This window comes from Sturnus vulgaris, chromosome 23 (genome assembly GCF_052056855.1).
Source record: "Sturnus vulgaris isolate bStuVul1 chromosome 23, bStuVul1.hap1, whole genome shotgun sequence".
NCBI lineage: Eukaryota > Metazoa > Chordata > Aves > Passeriformes > Sturnidae > Sturnus > Sturnus vulgaris.
Genome location: NC_142265.1, coordinates 9,008,512 through 9,026,403, shown reverse-complemented (window position 1 = coordinate 9,026,403; position 17,892 = coordinate 9,008,512). Strand labels below are relative to the sequence as shown.

General features: G+C 52.7%; 1 protein-coding gene across 2 annotated transcripts in view; it reads right to left on the bottom strand.

The window, feature by feature from the left end:
* Positions 1-1,146: 1,146 nt before the first annotated feature.
* The window catches only part of BCL9L (BCL9 like), a 65,010-nt gene continuing 48,264 nt past the window's right edge, over positions 1,147-17,892 (bottom strand). For both annotated transcript variants that reach the window (XM_014893544.2, XM_014893543.2), the window contains 7 exons: positions 14,512-14,875; positions 12,734-12,856; positions 11,394-11,604; positions 10,541-10,625; positions 7,719-10,116; positions 7,029-7,289; positions 1,147-5,778 (listed from right to left, as the gene is read on the bottom strand). In XM_014893544.2, coding sequence (XP_014749030.2) covers positions 4,619-5,778; positions 7,029-7,289; positions 7,719-10,116; positions 10,541-10,625; positions 11,394-11,604; positions 12,734-12,856; positions 14,512-14,812 — 4,539 coding nt within the window. In that variant the 5' untranslated portion in view covers positions 14,813-14,875 and the 3' untranslated portion in view covers positions 1,147-4,618. The remainder of the gene's footprint in view (positions 5,779-7,028; positions 7,290-7,718; positions 10,117-10,540; positions 10,626-11,393; positions 11,605-12,733; positions 12,857-14,511; positions 14,876-17,892) is intronic.

Here is a 17,892-nt window from a genome sequence, read left to right as displayed (position 1 = left end):
CAGTGCTTGTAAGCATTTGTCTGTAACTGTGTCATATTATTCAAGGGAGATGCATCAGAGAGCACTAAGTGAGCAGCTGGCACCTTTCTGACCAGCTCTGCTCAAATGGCTCAGAGGAGCACCTTGCTCAGATTCCCTTTCACCAGTGCCACAGAAGCCTCTGCTGTGTCCAGAGTCAGTCCAGACCTCTCTGCTTTATGGAGCCTCTTCCACTAACTGCGCCTCCTGCCCCAGTTTTACAGCAGCTGCTAACCTGACTGGAAGGCTGCCCTTATACCTGCATTTCACTCAGCCTGGGAATGGCTTGGCTCAGAGCTGGCAGACCTTCCCCAAAGAGTTGCCATTGTTCCTCCCACAGCTGCCTGCAGCCAGCCTGCTGAATGGCAACAAGAAGAAAGCAAGAGGAACTTTCCTTCACTGCAGAGGAAGCTCTGCTTTCCATTCAGCAAAACCCTTGCTGTGTCCTCAAGGTTTGCATGGCTGTCACATCACCTTGCCCCTTTAGTGGGCTTCCCTGCTAAGTACTCACACTGCCGAAGCCACCCCTGCAGCCCTCGGGCAGACCTTGAGCCTTCCCTATGGAGCTCTGCTCAGCCCCTATCCCATGGCTACCAAGTGAGGCCAGATGCACTCTGCCCACCCAGGCCACGGGGAAGGGGGACTGAGCCAAGGGGAACTCCAAGGTGGCTCCTGGGAGATGGTGTGTGGGAAGGCAATGTCACCACCATCCACAACACACCCTCTGCACCCCCAGTCCTGGACTGTGCTCTGCAAACAAGGCTCCAGCAGACAAGCCAGAGGAAGCCCTGGTCTCTGATGAAGGCAACCCCAAAGATGGAAACACCAAGACCCTCACAAACAACACACTGCTCTGCACTTCCTGCAGGGCAACCATGTCTCCCAAGAGACAGAGCTGGGGCTCCAGCAGAGCATTCTGCTACACACACACAGTGATCACAGGCCTGTGACAGGCAGTGGAGCATGCATGGGTGGGTGTAAGTAAGGGAACGCATGAATGAATGTATGCCTGGGAGTGCTGCAGAGAAGGGGCTCCCTCAATGCCCACACAATCCTTCCAGCACCTCTCATACTCTCTGTCTCTGCTGCAGTCCTGTGGAAAATCACATAGAAAAAGACAGGCACAGGTCAGGTCTTGAAATTTGTCTTTTTAATAAAAAGGCACCTATAAAACAGGTCAATACATTACAGGCAGCACAGATACCCAAAAACAAGCCTAAAAATTGTTTCAAATAAAAACCAATAAGATGTCTTCACATATTGTATTTATATATTTATATTTATATATATATATTTATATAATGGTACAAAATGACTGGGGAAGTTTCTCCATGGGATGACAGAGAATAGGTCAGTCAACTTTACTTCAATGTGAAAGCTAATTCCAGGTGTGTGATTATCCGACATATTGAAAGATGCGGTTTACCAGCATTCACTTTTTTGGAGCTGGAAAAACATGGTGAAGTCATGGCTAAAAGATGGGCAAATCTTCTACTGTGATTAGGTGGAGTCAGTACACAGAACTCAAGGTGAGGAGCCGAGCAATAAACTACAAGACACAAGACTAAACACAGGTCATGGCAGCGGGCAACCAGCTGACAGCAAACCTTGCCCGGGTCTAACAAGGACTGGCTGTCATTGAGCCTCCAAAGGAACTCCTGCCACATTGCTGTTCACAGACATGGTTGGGAGCAGTGCCCAGGGCACGGGGGTGTTAGGCAGCATTTCTTCTCCCCATTGTTCAGCCATCACAGTGGTAGGGGTAGGGCTGGTTCCACAGCAGTGGGATTTTGCAGAAGAGCACCAACTGCAGCTCCAGAGTCCTCAGCTCTGACCTAGCATCAGGATTTCCCTTTTGTACCCAGGGCTGCTGAGTCACATGGCTTAGCTTTTGATTTGTCACTGAAGGACAGGTCTTCCTCCTGTTGCCAGGCAGAAATAGCATGGCACTGCCATGTCCCTGTGAGTGCTCAGCACTGCTCTCCTGAGCACTGCACGGCCTGTGCCACAAGCCTGCAGGCTCCTGCTGATACAGGGACAATGTGCTACTGACAGAGTGAGGACTGCAAGCCCCATGCAACCTCTGTGTTGGGCTGGGCAAAAGGGACAACAAGGAAAGTACAAACACATGGAGATCTCAACCAGGCTCAAACAACAGCTATCTACAGGCAAACAAAAAAACTTCCACATAGAAAATGTTATGGCTTCAAATTAGCCAAGACTTGCTGGTGGGTGATGAACAACGTTTGGGACTGTAATTGGTATTTGGATGTTTACGAGAAGCTACCAGCAGCCAACACCCTGAAGTGCAGCCAAGAGAAGCTACAGCCTTTCAGGCAAGTCAAGCTTAGAAAGAGCTACATCTATTTGAGCCACATCCTCCTGCATGAAACACACACCTTTCAGATCGAGAATCCAAGCAGCTAACATGTCAGGTCCAAAGCCTGGGCTGAAGATAATTCTTCTGCTCCAACTGCCGCAGCAGGAAGGAGAACTTCTTGTGATTGTTCTTGTTTTGCCACTTCAAAAATGTTACTTGCTCACATTGTATACAACAAACCCCCACAAAGCAAGAGACTAGAGCAAGATCCTTCCTCAGGTCCAAACCCATGCTTCTCACCCAGCACTACAAAATGCCTCAAAGCTTCAATGTATTCCCAACTGGACTTTATGTTTCCATCTTCTTTCCAGACTGGATCAAGACAGCTGCTGGGCTGACATTTCAGCACCCACCAGCCTTTCTAAACAGCTTGCAACCTGATAAAAAGAGTTGCTGTTCACTCACTACTTGGCAACCTCCCTTTCCAAAGCCCTCTCCTCCCTGCAACAGCAAGTTGGGAAAGGTGAGCTCTGTTATAAGAGAGGTAGTGTGTTAAGCCTGGCTCTGCAGAGATAATCCTCCAGCAATTGTGTGCCCCAGGTTTACCACTGGATGCTGGAATTGCAAGTCCCCGCAGAGGTCCAGAGATTCTGTGATGTGTGCAGAAATGTGCATGCATCACGACACACTCCCCTCTGTGAAAAAACATGGGAAAGACCATCAGGGCTGCATGCAGGAAGACCTTATGGAGTACAGGATGGAGAGGGTGGAGTGCATGCAGGAAAGCCAGAGTTGTCCAAATGCCATGTTTCTGCCAGCCTAGGAATTAAGAGATTGCAACTCAACTCTGGCCTCTTGTGTCTGAAGCAGAGGATGGCCACGCTGTCAACACTGTTGAGGTAGAGTATTGCACTCAGGGACAGGTCCTCTTCAAGAGCTGGACCTCTCCTGTGCTACAGGGCAGGGCTGCTGCCAGTAGCTCAGGTTATGATGGAGTAAAGACTGCCTGCAAAACTCTACAGATGAAGGACTGACAAGCACCAGGAAAACCTGGGAAAGCATTTAATGGCAGGGGAGAGTGACACAGTGCTGAAGGGTAATGGATGAGTAATAGACTGGTGTAGGAAGGCTGCAGAAGATCAGTGTTCTCAGCTAGCCTTCCTGGAAGCACTGGAATGCATCACCTCACTCATCTCAAAGCCCACCTGTCCCTACATATCACAACACCTTGCCTACAGGAAACATAGCATGAAGGGAAGAGAAGGGAGTAGAGGTGACAGAGTTGGTCAAGACCTTCAGGTCCAGCATGTTACCATCTGCAAAGCCCAGATTCCTGATGCTTCTCCAGCTAAAGGGCCAGCATCCTTCCCATCCCAGACACGGCAGCTTCTCTAGAGAGCAGCAATAGCTGCATCCTGTAAAGCTGTGCCCTCTGCCCTGCCAGATGAGCACTGCTCCAGCAGCATTTCACCAGGGCTACAGCTCGGTGGCTCCTACCCTCCGCAATGGCCCTTGGTCAGTGCTTATGTTTGTGTACTTGGCATAGTATCCATGTATCCATGGGACCTGAGATCTGCATGACGCTGCACCACCCCCTCCTCTCCCACACATGCAAAACCATTCATATGCATGAACAACACGGGTCTGACAGAGTCACTCTACAATGGGATCTCTCAACACCCTGTGCACCCTGGGGATCCTCCTGCCTCCCCCAAGGAGAGATTTCAATCCTTGTACACTGTTGCCTTTAGCATGTTTTTTTTTCTTTCTGTTTTTTAAAACATGTCTTGAGGCTTCTATTAAAACACAGAAATACAGAACAATTAAAAACCAGCACAAATTTTGCCTTTCTCAGCGACCTATTTACAGCTAGTTCCAAAAACCCTCTTGCACATTTTGGTTGCTTAAAAAGGAAGGACAAAAAATATAGAGGGGGAAAAAAGGGCAAGAAAAACACTTGACGGAGGAAAACCGTAAGTGAAAACTTTACAAACTGCCACAAGGTCTGGATGCCCCTGGTCACCACACAGGGTTCAAAGTAACAGCCCCATGCCCAGCCTCTCCACCCTCCTCTTCCCCAAAAAAGAAAGGAAAAAGAAACCCAATTCACATCAAGTTTACTGCACATCTGGTTTGCTGTGTAGAGGCGAATCCGATATGAAAAGCATCCCACGTGGTGTCCTCCATTGGCATTGGCCCCCAACCCGCCCCCACAGAAAGGTTTAAAAATGTTTGTAGGGACAGCCCCATCCCCTCCCCAGCCCTGAGCGCCAGTCAGGGTTAAAAAGGCAAGTTTGCCATGTTCCCAGGCCCGGGGATGTAACTCATCTGGCTGTCCAGGGAGACACTCCTCTGCCTCATCTGGTGCGTGACCATGAGGTTCTGCTGAGGTGGGGGCCCCATGAGAGAGCCCTGAGGTGACATCATATGTCCTGTCTGGGCATACATCTCCCCCGACACAGACATGCTTCTCTGCTTGGCCTGCATCAGCATGAAATTCTGCTGGGCCATCAGGCTCTGCTGCGGAGACATCATGCCCTGGTGCATGCTGTTGCCCATCATGCCTTGCTGGGGCGGTATGCCTGTCCTGCCCAGCATGGGCACTTGTCCAGGATGGCACATGGGCATGCTGAGTCCCCTCTGCACGCCCTGCTGACCGGGGAGGCTGGGAGCATTCATACCTGGACGCACGGGGGGCTGCTCAGCCATCATGTTCTGCAGATTCATGAGGTGGAGGTTGGAAGGCTGAGATTTGGGTGCCTGGCTGTCGTTCTTGGGGAAATACTGCAAGGTGCTGCTTGGCTTCTCTGACGGGATGATCCTGGACAGGTCAAACTCCGGGATCCCCGTGGGCGTAGGGCGGATGACCTCACTGAGCTCGGGGTCGTTCAGCACCGACGCCACCCCAGGAAGCACGGGCGGGTAGGGGTCACCGATCCGAGAAGGGATGTTCTTGCCCATCATGTGCTGCTGAGGGGGCATCTGGCCAGGCTGTTGGGAGGGAAGATCCTCAGGTGGCAAGGGCATCCCTGGCGGGTAATGCTGCTGCATCCCAGGGCCACCTCCTGCACTGGGGGCCATGGGCATGCCTCCGGCAGGAGATGGCATGGCATTGTGGGGCTGCTGCATGCGGGGGAACACAAGCTGGTTAGAAGGAATCATCTGTGAACTGTTGGGCACAGGGCCACACTGCTGGTTCAACGAGTCCTGGGGACCCGGGGGCAGCATCATGGGGTTTTGGGGGGGCATGCCCGCCCCTGGCCCACTCGGATGCATAGGAATGTTGGAGCCCAAAGGGTTTGGGGAGGACATCATGGAGGTGGGGGGCGGTTCGTGGGAAAGGGGCTGCTGACCAGGCAGGTTCATTCCCATGGGGCTCTGAGCGGATCCAGGCCCCACAGAGTTCAAGTGCAGTTGATTTGGCTGATTCCCCGTCACGCCTAAGGACAGGAAAAAGAGAGAAGAGTTAACCCTTCCCACAGACCTTGCAGGGTTGCAAAATGCACATCCTGAAAGCCTGCCAAGCAGTCCTGCTCAGAATGCCATGAGCATGGAGCATGATGCTCTGTAAGCAGCTCCAAAATGGGCTTACAAAGCACCAACATCAGGAAAAAGTGTCTCCAACTCCAGCTCCTCAAGCCCACAACCACCAGAGGGCTCTTCCAGCTTCATCCAGTCCCATGCTAGATTTGTAATTTCTAACATTCCCCTGATTTTAGAGTCCTGGCTGGCTCGGTGCGTGCCCTACATCATGGTCTCATCAGGACTCTCAGCTGCCTGAAAGGCAGCAAGGAGTGACATTTCACCACTGCCTGCCAGAGGGTTTGCCACCCACCAAGCTCCAGTGACCACACAACCTCAAGTGCTGAGGCGGACAAAAGTAGAAGAGCCAGCAGCCCAGCACAAGTGCTGTCTGGGCAGGAAGGCCTGTGCCCATCAGAAAAGCAGAGCAGCTATCAGTGCCTGCAAAGGCAGCCAAGGCATTTGCATGCCTGCGGTCAACCTAAGTGAACTGCTCAGAGGTGAAAGAGTCAAAAAGTTGATTTTTCATTTTCAAAACTGCCAAAGATATTTATCAGACAGCTTTAGACCCCTAAATCAAGTGGTAGAGCATGTTGGAATTCCCCTTTGGGCTGGTCACCACATGACAAAAAACACTCATTTGCCTAGGTGACCTCACCAGTGCCATTAGTTAGTGGAGCATATCTGGCCTACTGAAATCACAACTGTGCTACAACACAGCCCTGCCTGTGCAGGCACTTAGGCTCCACTCAAAACACCAGACACTCAAGCCCCATTCAGAGCATCCCTGTCCCACTGCACAGGAACACAAGGGCTCTAAGCAGCAGACCTCTGCCTGCAAGTCTTGAACCTGAGAAAACTCCAGGAGCCATGAAAACTCAGGCCAAATACATCTATATGGGTAAAGGTAAAAAACTTCCAGGTGTTGTGGAAGGACTCAAGCCAGATCAGCTAAAGTCCTTCCACCCAAGCCAGAAGCTGACGGACAGCCTGGGCAGAGGGCAGGTAAGTGCAGAGACTGTTACAAACAGGAGTAAATTTAAGCTATGTGAAACGGCAGTCATGGGGAGATCAGAGTTTCTAATACCTCCTCCACCTGCTGCCACAGGTCCACTGGCAGCCACAAGAGAGTCTGACCTCTCACAAGCCCATCTCCAGAAGTAGATACCTGACATACTTCCAGGTGGGAGCATAGGCCTGTCTGGCAGCAGCTCGTCATCAGAGGTGGCGATAGTTTTGATGGCATTGTGATAAAGTGGCGTGGAGCTGGGCATGGCATACTTGGACATCTGGGACATCATCAGTGAGAGGGGGTTCTGGGAAGGGGATGGATCTGGAGAGGAAGTAAAAGGCATGTTTGGATTCATAGTGCTAGAGGTGTTGCTGGCTGGTGCAGAAGAGCTGCTCCGAGTCCCAGAAGGGAGAGAACCTGCAAACAAGAGAGAGATCAACTTTGTATTGTAAGCCACACACTGTGGCTTGCCCCCACCAGAGAGCAACCCTGTTCCCTCCCCCTGACAGCAGTGACCAGAGGAGACTGCAAAGCACAGAGCTGGCCTAGTCCAGCACTCTGTGGACTCTGAGAAGGCTCATGTAGAGGCCCTGCTCCAGAGCAGTGACAGACTTCCACTTAAACCTGCCCCTGACTGCCCAGCACAGACACAGCATTTACTGCCTGAGTCACAGATCTACCTGAAAAGGTCCTATTTGGACCCCTGCTCTGTGAGATGTGGGGCCAGGCACAGGAACACATGTTTTCCCACTCCAGAGAGAGCTCGTGGGCTGGAGAGAAACCCTGTCCATAAACTCACCAAAACTAAGCACAGACGTGCACTTGCATACAAGACACTAAGCATACCCTGATCCAGTGCTCCGATGGAAGCAGATGAGTTCGTATTGAGAGTCTGCTTGCTCTGGTTGACTCCCGGGCTGGGCATGGTGGCTTTGGGAGATGGCACCCAACCAGGGGAAGAAACAGCCATAGAAGGGGACTTCAGGCGGCTTGGTGAGCCAGTGGGAGACCGGACGTTGAGAGAGGAACTCATCACTTGGGGGGACTTGAGAGGTCCAGACTGGTTTGAAGGTGGCATGCTGACCATCTGTGAGGGCGTCTGTGGGGACTTGAGATTGGCAGATGGGGAGGTGACCAGTGGTGAATGCACCTGGCTAAGGGTGGGAGACTTGAGGTGACCCATGCTGGGGGAATTCATCTGGTTGATGTTGATGGTGAGGTCGGAGGGCCGGCGGCCCAGCCCCCGGGAAGGTGCTGGGTGCATGTTGGCAAGGTTTCCCCCTGGTGTGGGAGTGGGATTGGCGGCTGGAGGCAGAGGAATGTGGCTGAGTCTGGTGGTGCCACTGATGCTCCCAACAGGCATGGTGCCCTGTTCAGGGCTGAATATGTCTGAGCCACTGCCCATCTCCTGGGGCAGGTTGGGGTAAGACCCTTGCCCAGTTGAGAAGCCTTGCTGTCCTTGGTTGGGGAACTGTGAGGGAATCATCATTTTCTGGGGTCCCGTTAGTATTGCACTGCCATTGCCATTCTGAGCCCTAACCCTGGCCAGCTCCTCAGGGTTCATGCCCTGGTGGGTCATCATTTCAGGGCCTCTTATCTTCTGCGACATCATCATCTGCTGCTGTGGGGTCATCTGGACATTGAGGTTCATGTTCATGTTCATATTGACATTCATGTTCATGTTGAGGTTGCCAGGGCCCATGGGTGTGTCCATGTCTCGAAGGCCTGACTGACTCATAGGGGGGCTCAGCATCCCCCGAGTGCCTGCAAAATCCATTCCCATTGGGGCACTGCTCAGGCTCTCACCCGTTATCTGCCCAGCAAACATAGATGGATCCATCTGCCTGTGAGCCTGCATCATCCTCTCCATTTCCATGCCCTGGCTTATGGAGTTGCTGGATATCCCCATGGGCCTCTGCATTGCCACTGGGCGTTTCTCCATGAGCTGATGCCGTAAGATCTCCTCTCTGGCACGGGGATTCATAAACCTTTCTGGGTCCCCTTGCCCTGGTGGGTAGGGCAAGCTGCCTTGTGGAAAGTTCCCAGGGCCTCCCATAGGAGACATATCATCACTCCATCCCATGCTGGGCCTGATTGGCCTCTGCACGGCATTCATGGGCCCAAGAGCATCCAAGGGCATGTTCTGCATCCCTCCAAAGCCAGAGACTCTCTGCATTTGATTCCCAGGGAACCGTGGCCCAGGGAAGGGTGGCCCTCCCCGCAGCTGCAGAGGGTCCTGCACATCTATGGGTCCCCGCAGCTGGCTGCCCATCCCTGGTGGCCACTGCTCTCCAGGCTTGCTGTGGTAGGGTGGTGGAGGCCCACGCATCATCATGCTCCCCATTGACTGCGGGATCATGATCTCCTGCATGGATCGGCCATGGATGCTGATCTGCTCCTCTTTCCGTCGCTTTTCCTCATAGTACTCTTCCTGCAACTTCCTCCAGGCCACTTGCTCTGGTGTCAGGCTGTCCTGGTTCAGCCGCTGCATCATCATGTTCATCTGCTGTCCCATGTCAGCGCCAGGGTGGTGGGGCACCTCGTGCTCCAGGCCGGGCCCACCAAGGCTCTGGGTCTGGGAGATCATGGACTGCAGAGGCTCTTCATACTTCTTCATGCTGGCAGGGGGTGCAGGGGGCTGGGCAGGGGCAGCCTGTGGCTGAGGGGCAGTCCCTCCCTCACCCACATTTTGGCTGGACTTCAGGAAGGGCTCGGCCTCCCCACTGCGCAGCAGCAGACGCTCAATGTCTCTCAGGGTCTGCAGAGAGCGCTCTCGGTGCTCCAGCTGCTCCTTTGAGAGCCCCTCTGAGTTCATGGTGTTCCTGGGGCCCAGGCCTGCCTGCCCATTCCCTGGCATCCCTGAGCCTGGGCCCTCTCCAAGGAGGCTGGAGCTGGGTGTGGTGGAGGAGTCCACTTGCCCAGGCTGTATGGTGCTGGCAGATGCAGTGGGTGTATTTGGATGGTTACTTCCAGGCTGGTTGTTGCTGCTATTGTTCCCCAAAGAGTTGGGAGTCAGATCTCTCCGGCCATCTTCACTTGCCCCTTCCTGAGGCAGGCTGCTGGGCGCAGGTAAAGGTGTTTGACTGATGGCCTGAGGTGGTGGGGCTGGAGGCTGTGGTGGGGGAGGCTGCGCCTGTGGTTGACTTGCTTGAGGGGCCAGTGGCTGGGACTGTGGAGTGTTGGCAGCAGGAGGATTAATTGGAAGTGGCTCAGCAACGCCCAGCACTTTAGGAGCAGGTGGTGCCTGGCAGAGAAAAGGGGAAGAAACTTGAGCAGGGAAAGATCCCAGGAAGGTATTCTTCCCCGCACCCTGAAGGAGACCTCTCTGTCCCAAAGTGAAGCCTCATGGCAGTTCACCGTCATTCCTTGCAGGAATAAATGTAGGTACTACTACATGATCTAGGAATGCACACGCAGGTACTCTGTACACGTGGCTTGTGAGAGAACATGCCATGCCCCATCCCAAACTTTTCACAGCTGACAACAGCAAAGACTTGTGCCAAAGAGATTTCACAGCAAAGCAGCTTCCTACCCCACAGAAAGGGCATTCTGGCAACCCCTTCTTTCACAGCTGTGCCAGGGGATGGGGGAGAATGGTCACATCAGATAGGAAGGGTAATAGTGGGCAGCATGTGCCAACAGGAGCAGTTGGGTCACAGGTGGTATACCTGGTCTAGCTTTGCCCGTGGGACATTCTGTTGATGGTATGCCAGAATAGAGTCAGCTCGGCCCTGCAGGACAGCTTCTGCAGCTCTGGGGAGAGAGCACAAATCACTTGAGAACAGGCACTCTGCCCCATCCTACCCATTCAAGGCCCCAGCTACCACCTCCGTTCTTCAGTTCCGCAGGAAGAAGAAAATCTCTGGAGGTAACCAAGAAGGCGGAATGTTCTCAGAGTCCTCCCATCTGTCCTGCACAGCCCCCAGTGAGGATGATCACTTGCTGTTCAATTTCCCTCTTCCCATGTCCTGTGACAGGCTTTGCTTTGTGCCTGCTGTCCTAAGGTGGTTGTCATCAAGATGCTCCCACACTGAACCTGTGGTACAGCAGAGCTCTAAAACTAAACAGACTAGGCTAAACAGACTAAACTAACTGCTAAGACTCTATGACTGAGAAACGCAGGGCAGAAGAGAGGAACTGTTTGGAGAATACCATGGATTACATTACACTCCCTGTGACACCCACCCCTTAGATACTTTTGAAACAGACCAGTAGCCCATACTGCTTTGGAGGAATCATTGCGTTGGATGCCAACTAGATGGGCTCTACAGTGGGTGAAATAGAGTGTGGAGCCTCACTGGGAGGAAGTGGGCATTTAAGTCCAAGTTTGCCCACCTGAAGTGGCTGCCAGCATACCTCATGAACCCCAGGGGTTTCCCACCCTGTGCAACCAGAGAGACACAGGTTTCTCCAGCTCTCTTGTGCTCAAGTGCTGCATGCAGCAGGAAGGTGTGACAAGGCCGGCCAGGTGTGGCAAGGCCAGCCAGTACCAGTGGGGGAGGTATGGGGTTTACAGCTTACGTGTTAGCAAGGTGCGTTGTGAAGACGTAAACAAACTGTGAAGGCTGCTTCCCTGTTCCGCCGCCTCCGCCTCCTGCAGCCTCTGACCGCAAGCCAGGGGCAGCACCGTGGGGCACGCCGGAAGCACTGCTCTCGCTCAGGGTCGGCAGCGGGTTGGACCCTGGGCCAAGCGGTGGGGCCGCGGACATGGCAGGATCTGCTACATGACAGCCTGCGGGAGCAGAGCAGAGCGCTGCGGGCGGGCCGCCGGCAGGGGGCAGCACGGGCCCGCCCGGCGCGGGGCCGCCGCGCACGGCAGAGCTGCCAGTCCTCAGCGTTATTCAGTAAAACATCACTAAGCACTGCAATTACCAATTACCAATGCCTTGCCTTCCTCTACCCTCGCCACTTAACTCAGCTGGCTCCCTGCTCCCTTCCAGCTGCCTCTCCCCATCGCAGCAGCTCCTGCAGCCCGACCCTGCCACCGCAGGAGACACCGCTGGGAACCCGCTGAGGGGACACAGGTGCTGCCTCCTTGCCAGCCCCACCGTGACCCATTCTCGCCAGGCAGATCTGGGAGCAGGCTGTGACAAGGGACACAGCGCTATCCCTTCCTGCACAGGCTGCACAGGCTGCGGACTGTGCTGAGAAGTGCAAGTGGATGCTCTGGAGAAGATGGCAACAATGTGCTGGCAGGCACAGAGCCCACTCTCTTCTTGCTTTTCTACACGTTCATGTTCTCCAGCAGACAACATGGACATCTCCTTGGACCCCACAGGACCTTGCCCCATCTCTCAGATATTCTCCCTGTTAACAGTTTGAAAGCAAAGTGAATTGTAGATACATAATGTCAAAGAATGCTGATGCTTTTGGAAAATAGAGACCTACACTTCATTGTCCCAAAAAGTGCACATCTTAGGCCAGCTCAGCTCTGCCTGAACCACTATCAAGACCCCAAGAGTTTCCTTAGACTCAGCTGTCTTTACAACACAGATGCAGAGAGAAAGGTGAGTGGCCTGGCACAGACTCAGCTGCTGCAACAAAAGCAATGCACATCACATACTCTGGCTGCCATTATGACCAAGGTAATGTGGCCAGAGCAACATACAGCAGGAACATTGAAACTCAACACCTTTCCCTCCAGCATCTCAGTAGCATCTCTGCAAAATAAGTCCCAGACCTCACTTCATGGCAAACATCCTCACAGCACAATGACCACCAAGTGCAATGCGCCCTCACACACTCAGCTAAGTGAGCACACACAGGTAAAGCTAGAGGTGCCAGTGTCATCAGCCCTCCTGAGCTGCAGAAGGACCTGACTTTATTCAAGCTCCAGAGCTGGTAAGGAGGCAGTCACTTACTGTGTGCACTGCTGATGGGTTTGTCGTCTTCCTCGCTGTCCGGCCCAGAGCACCATTCATCACCGCTGTACGGCTGCTTCCTTTCCAGCACACATCGTCGCTTACTACGGGGAGCCACCTCACCTGCAAAGGGACAGGGCCATCAGAGGTGCTTAAGGGGCTGAAAAGCTGGGGTTCCTGCCCAGCTGGGTGCTGCATGTTGGCAGTGCCAACCCAACCAGGATGCACTGAGCAATAAACCTTATGCTAACATCTGCCCAGCACTGGTTAAGAACCTGAAGCGTCTGCTCAGTCTGGACTCCTTGCCAGATCTAGTGAGACCTTCCAGTGAGAGCCAAAGTTTAGAATGAGATGTATTTCTAACTGCCTGAAAGGAATCTATGCACACAGGATGTCTACCTGCAGTTCCAAACTACAGAGCTTTGGGTATTAAATTGAAAGGGTCTGTGATTCAAAAATTAAAATTTGAATATAGAATGGGAGGGCGCATTCACATCCTTTGTAGGAACAAGAGACAGACTCTGCTCTTTGTCAATATCACTCAGGCAGGGGCCTTCACGCTCTCTATAGTATGCTCCCTCCACGTGTCCCCCCTCTCAGATGGGACTGATGCAGCTGAGAGAGGAAGTGGCTTGCCTAAAGGCACTTAGGGACTCAGGGAGAGCAATCAGACACAGGATGAATAACTTCCAGTTGTGTGCTTTAACTAATGAAACGTTGTCTGGTCTTACTTTTTTACATTGTCTTTTTTACGTCATGACCAAATCCACATGATCTGTCAGTGTATTAGGAATACAGGAGATTCGGGTATTTCTGATCAAGCTGTTTTAATAATCTTCCAGTGGAAATGTGTTTACAAGACAGTTCTGGGATAAAACTGCAAACACTTATGATCAGTGGTGTACGGTCACCCCTGTAACACTGTGGGGAGACTTCCTGGTGGCAGGAAGTCCATTCAGGTACATTCTACCAGTTCTTCCATGGCACAGCTCTGGCCTAAGTCAGTCAGGCAACATGGCTTTGACTGTGAAAACAAATCCTTAGGAGCACAAGCCAGAACAGCAGCTCTGTGTCTGCAGACCGGGTGTGAGTCTTGGTTGGAACCAAGGGCACAACTGGAATTTCTCCTCCTACAACCGTCTGTGAGATGCTCAAGTATCCCACACAGCCACCGAGCACAGAGCTTGATGGAATACAAGAGGTTACAGGGAAGGCCGCTGAGGACAGGGAAGGCAAAGGGTTTAGAAGCACCGACTCAGCCCTTTTCCAGAAGCCACATGCTGTAACACAAGAGTCATCCACTGCTGATGAAACCACAGAACTGTTCAGACAGTGACCCTCGCAGCACCTCCTTGCTAACCGACTGAATCGTTGGGCAGCTGCAAACCCACAAAGAAGCTCCCTACCATCAAGGAGACGGAAAACAACTTAGTCTCAAGTTGAAAGTTTGCACATTGCACACGCAGGGGCATTTGGTGTAGTTTCAGTGAACTATGCTGTTGCTTAGATGGCCTCAGTAGCCTGTGAAAACCAAGGCCAGATTCTGGGTGTAACAAATGGTTGAGGGAATGAAATGCAAAGCAAATGAGAATTCAGCCACTTCAGTCGAAAAACTGCAGATGTGACAAGCAGTGATGCAAAGTCACACAGGCAGCCAGGACAAGTCTGAACAGAAGGCACAGCACAAAAACCAAAGATGCTCCTATCCCAAGTCCTGCCAGAATATTTGTAGCAACTGAGAGGAGGACATGCTGCGGCAAGGTCTAGGAGAGCATTACCTTTTGATTCTGTGTCCTGTGATGGGGTGCTGGCTTCTCGCTGTTCTCCAGAGTCCACTGAGATACTTCGTTCCCGCTTCACCTTGCCCTTCAAGGAGCTGAAGTTTGGGACAGCATTCTGGCTGTTTTTCAGTCCAGAGTTGCCAGGGGAAATCTGAGTGGCCTTGCTGCCATGGCTGCCTGCTCCCACACCCTTTGAGCCCAAGTTACAGGTGGGTGCTTGGTTCACATTGTGGTGCTGGGCCAGGGCACTGCTGCTGCCTGCCTTGCCATGGCTGGGCAGTTTGTTGTCAGGGTGCATTGGCTTGGCTAAAGCTTCCTACAGTGCCAGTGGAAGGAGCTCCCAGGCCCTTCGATCAGAAACCTGCAAGAGAAAAGAGCAGCAAGTCAGCATAGTGCCCCTCATACAGATGCAGCTGCTGGGGGCACAACCCAGGACCAGTGCACTGGGGCTGTTGCTTGGTCACAGGACCAGACAAAGTCCATGGCAAGGCACAACCCAGAGCCACTCATGCTGGGAATTAGCCTTGGTGCCTTGGAGCAAAAAATCCTGCTCTGCAGTTACTCACTCACATGCTGACAAGCTGTAAACTCTCACCCAGGCATGGCAGACTTGCCAGTACTTCAAGGAACAGCCACAGACACAAGAGCCCCCATTTCCAAGGCCAAGATGAGAAATGGGTGCTCCATGACAGACTGGCCCTTTGATGAGCAGAAGGATGCTCAGAGCTATTTTGCAGGTGTTCCCAGAGCTTAGACAACTTTGTGACTCTAGAGAGAAATCTGGTGCCCTACTGTTTTCAGGAACCCCTTTTGCTGCAAAGTAAGTTTCCTCTGCACTGCAAAACACAGAGAAGACAACTGAGCAGACAGTCTTGACACAAGCCTATAAAGAGAAAACTGGAGCAGAGCAGGGGACAAAGGCTGAGGCAACTGTGAAGGAGGCAGTCGGTTGCAAGGCAAAGGCAGAGCCAGGAAGTGCAGGCACTCGTCAGACAAGCTCTGCCTCTCTCAGGGGCATGAGGGACAGCTCCAGCTCATGATTTAAGGCTCTGGGTTAAAGCAGGGGGTGTTCACTTCAGCAGGAGCTTCCAGCCCAGAAGGATAATGCAATGTGCCACAGGCCTGCTCAGATAGCAGGATGATGGTCGCCTGCCCAAAAACCAGCTCAGCTTTCTGAATAGCCCCGCAGGCTGAGGCAGAATCTGGCAGAGAAGAGGAGGTTAGGGCAGAACACAGAGGTTTCTGGGCTAAAGGACATGCATGCAGCTAAGTAACGCTGCAGTAGCCCTCCTTGCAGGATCTGGTTGCCTTGACGAAGTCTCCTGCTCACACTGGGAATATACCCCTTGGAACTCTGCACAGGCATTAGAGATTGCTGAGATGCAGTTCCGTATCACATTGTGTATTCTGGAAGGCCACCACAAACTCTTGGTCCAACACACAACTCTGGTAACTACATCCTAACCCTGCCAGAGTCTTTTTTACTTCCTGGAGAAGCAGGAGGGAAAGAGAGTAAACCACATGTTCATGGAAGCTGAGGTATCACTCTGTTTGCTCACATCCGCTATATGCTTTGCGTGACATCCCCACAATGCACCTGAGAAGCTTTCCTGTGCACAGGCTGAGAAACTTCCCAGCACACAAGGAGGGGATTGCTGTGGTCTGTTCCTCCTATTTGGACCACGCAGGCCAGATGCTGTGCACAGATTTCTTCTGCCACCCAGGGACAGGAAGTATCAGCTCCAGACCAAACTCCAGGTATCTAAATAGCACCGCAAGAGCTCAGCAGCACTACACATCCTGCTCCTGGCTTGCTGAAGGTGACCCTGGAGATGCCACTAGCAAAAGCCAAGTGCTCACTCTACCAGGGCAAATCACTGCACCCTTGCAAAGAAAGCAGAGTGAAGCACATTTTGCAGACCCATTATCCCCAAAAGTCTGTGATCACCACAAGGTGCAGGCTGCAGTTTGTCATACACCATGAGCAAGTTCTGTGACTGCAGAAAGGGTCTTCTCTGCAAAGGGGTCTTCTCGGCACCTGCCTCCCTGCAAGCTGAGCCACAGGCTGCTGGCATGCTATGCAAACACTGCTGTGGCACAGCCCGCCCAAGCATTCTTCCTTAGTTAGTGAGATCCTTCATGCACAGCTTGGCCTATCATTCATTGCTTCCTAGCTAGGAGTTGTTAGTTGTTCCCTCCTCCTCCACCTCCGCCCCACACACCTCGGTGAGGGCTCTGCTCTAGCCTGGAGGAAGATGGTGAGCTACAGCACTGATTAATTTTCACAGCACATAGGGGAGTTGCTAGCCCTTTAAGTGTCAGCCAGTCTCGCTTGCTGCTCTTGTTCTCCAGAGACCTATTAATAGCAGCTGGAAAGATCACATCACTCTCTGGATATTTATACCCCTCATTCCACACCAGGAGAGATTTATGTCAGAGCTGCTGTCCCAGTGCCTGCCCAATTGCTCTGTCAAACCACTTGTAGGGGGAGGGGAGCTGAGCGGGGAAAGAGACACGGAGAGGGCAAGCAGGGAGGAGGAGAAAGTCCATATGGCACAAGCTGCAGCATTAAGCACACATGCTGCCTGCAGCCACTGGCTGGCCAGCCACAGGGAGCCTTCAGTCCCACTGGAAGAGGTTGCTGCCAGACAGCATTCCAGAAAGCAAGCTCTGCAGCAGCTCCTGCTGCTGGTGGCCCAGAGGCCCTCCCCCACCTCCGCTTTGCCACACTCACAATCCCTGCAACACTGCACCACAGTCCTGAGGGTCATAAACCCACTGACGCCATTGTGTGGCTAGACCTGCTGAGGAGCTGCTTCCATTTACACGGTAGGTTGAGAGATCCAGGTCTGCCTGTGGCACATCTGCACAGGCATGATATTGTAACATGATATAGTGTTTGTAACAGATCCCAAAATGCTTCACTGAAAATGTGAATGCTTAGCAGCACCGCAGCGTTAACCCTAGTACAGCCCAGTATGGTGAATACTTCAGGAAGGAAGCAGCCCGGGGCCCTGAAAAGCCCACGCCTACAGAGTCCAGAGATGCACCTCCTGTCCCTCTGGTTCTCAGATGAGACTCCATAGAACACACACCTCGATCCCGAAGGACCTGGCAGCTGCCACGACAAAACCTTCAGGCACTGCCTGCAGCGTGGATGGGTCTCATCAGCTGTGAGGTTCCTGCAGAATGTAACATTTGGGGGGCACCTATCTTCTTTCTTTATTTGGGACTAGGCTGGTGCTCCAAGGAGGTCATTCAAAACCCTGCTTGAGGCAGGATGGAAAGCTACCCTGGGCTGACAGAGGGACCTGGCTAAACTTTGGAAAGCCTTCCTCTTCTAGTGTCCACTCAGAGGGATAACACTTGCCTCACAAT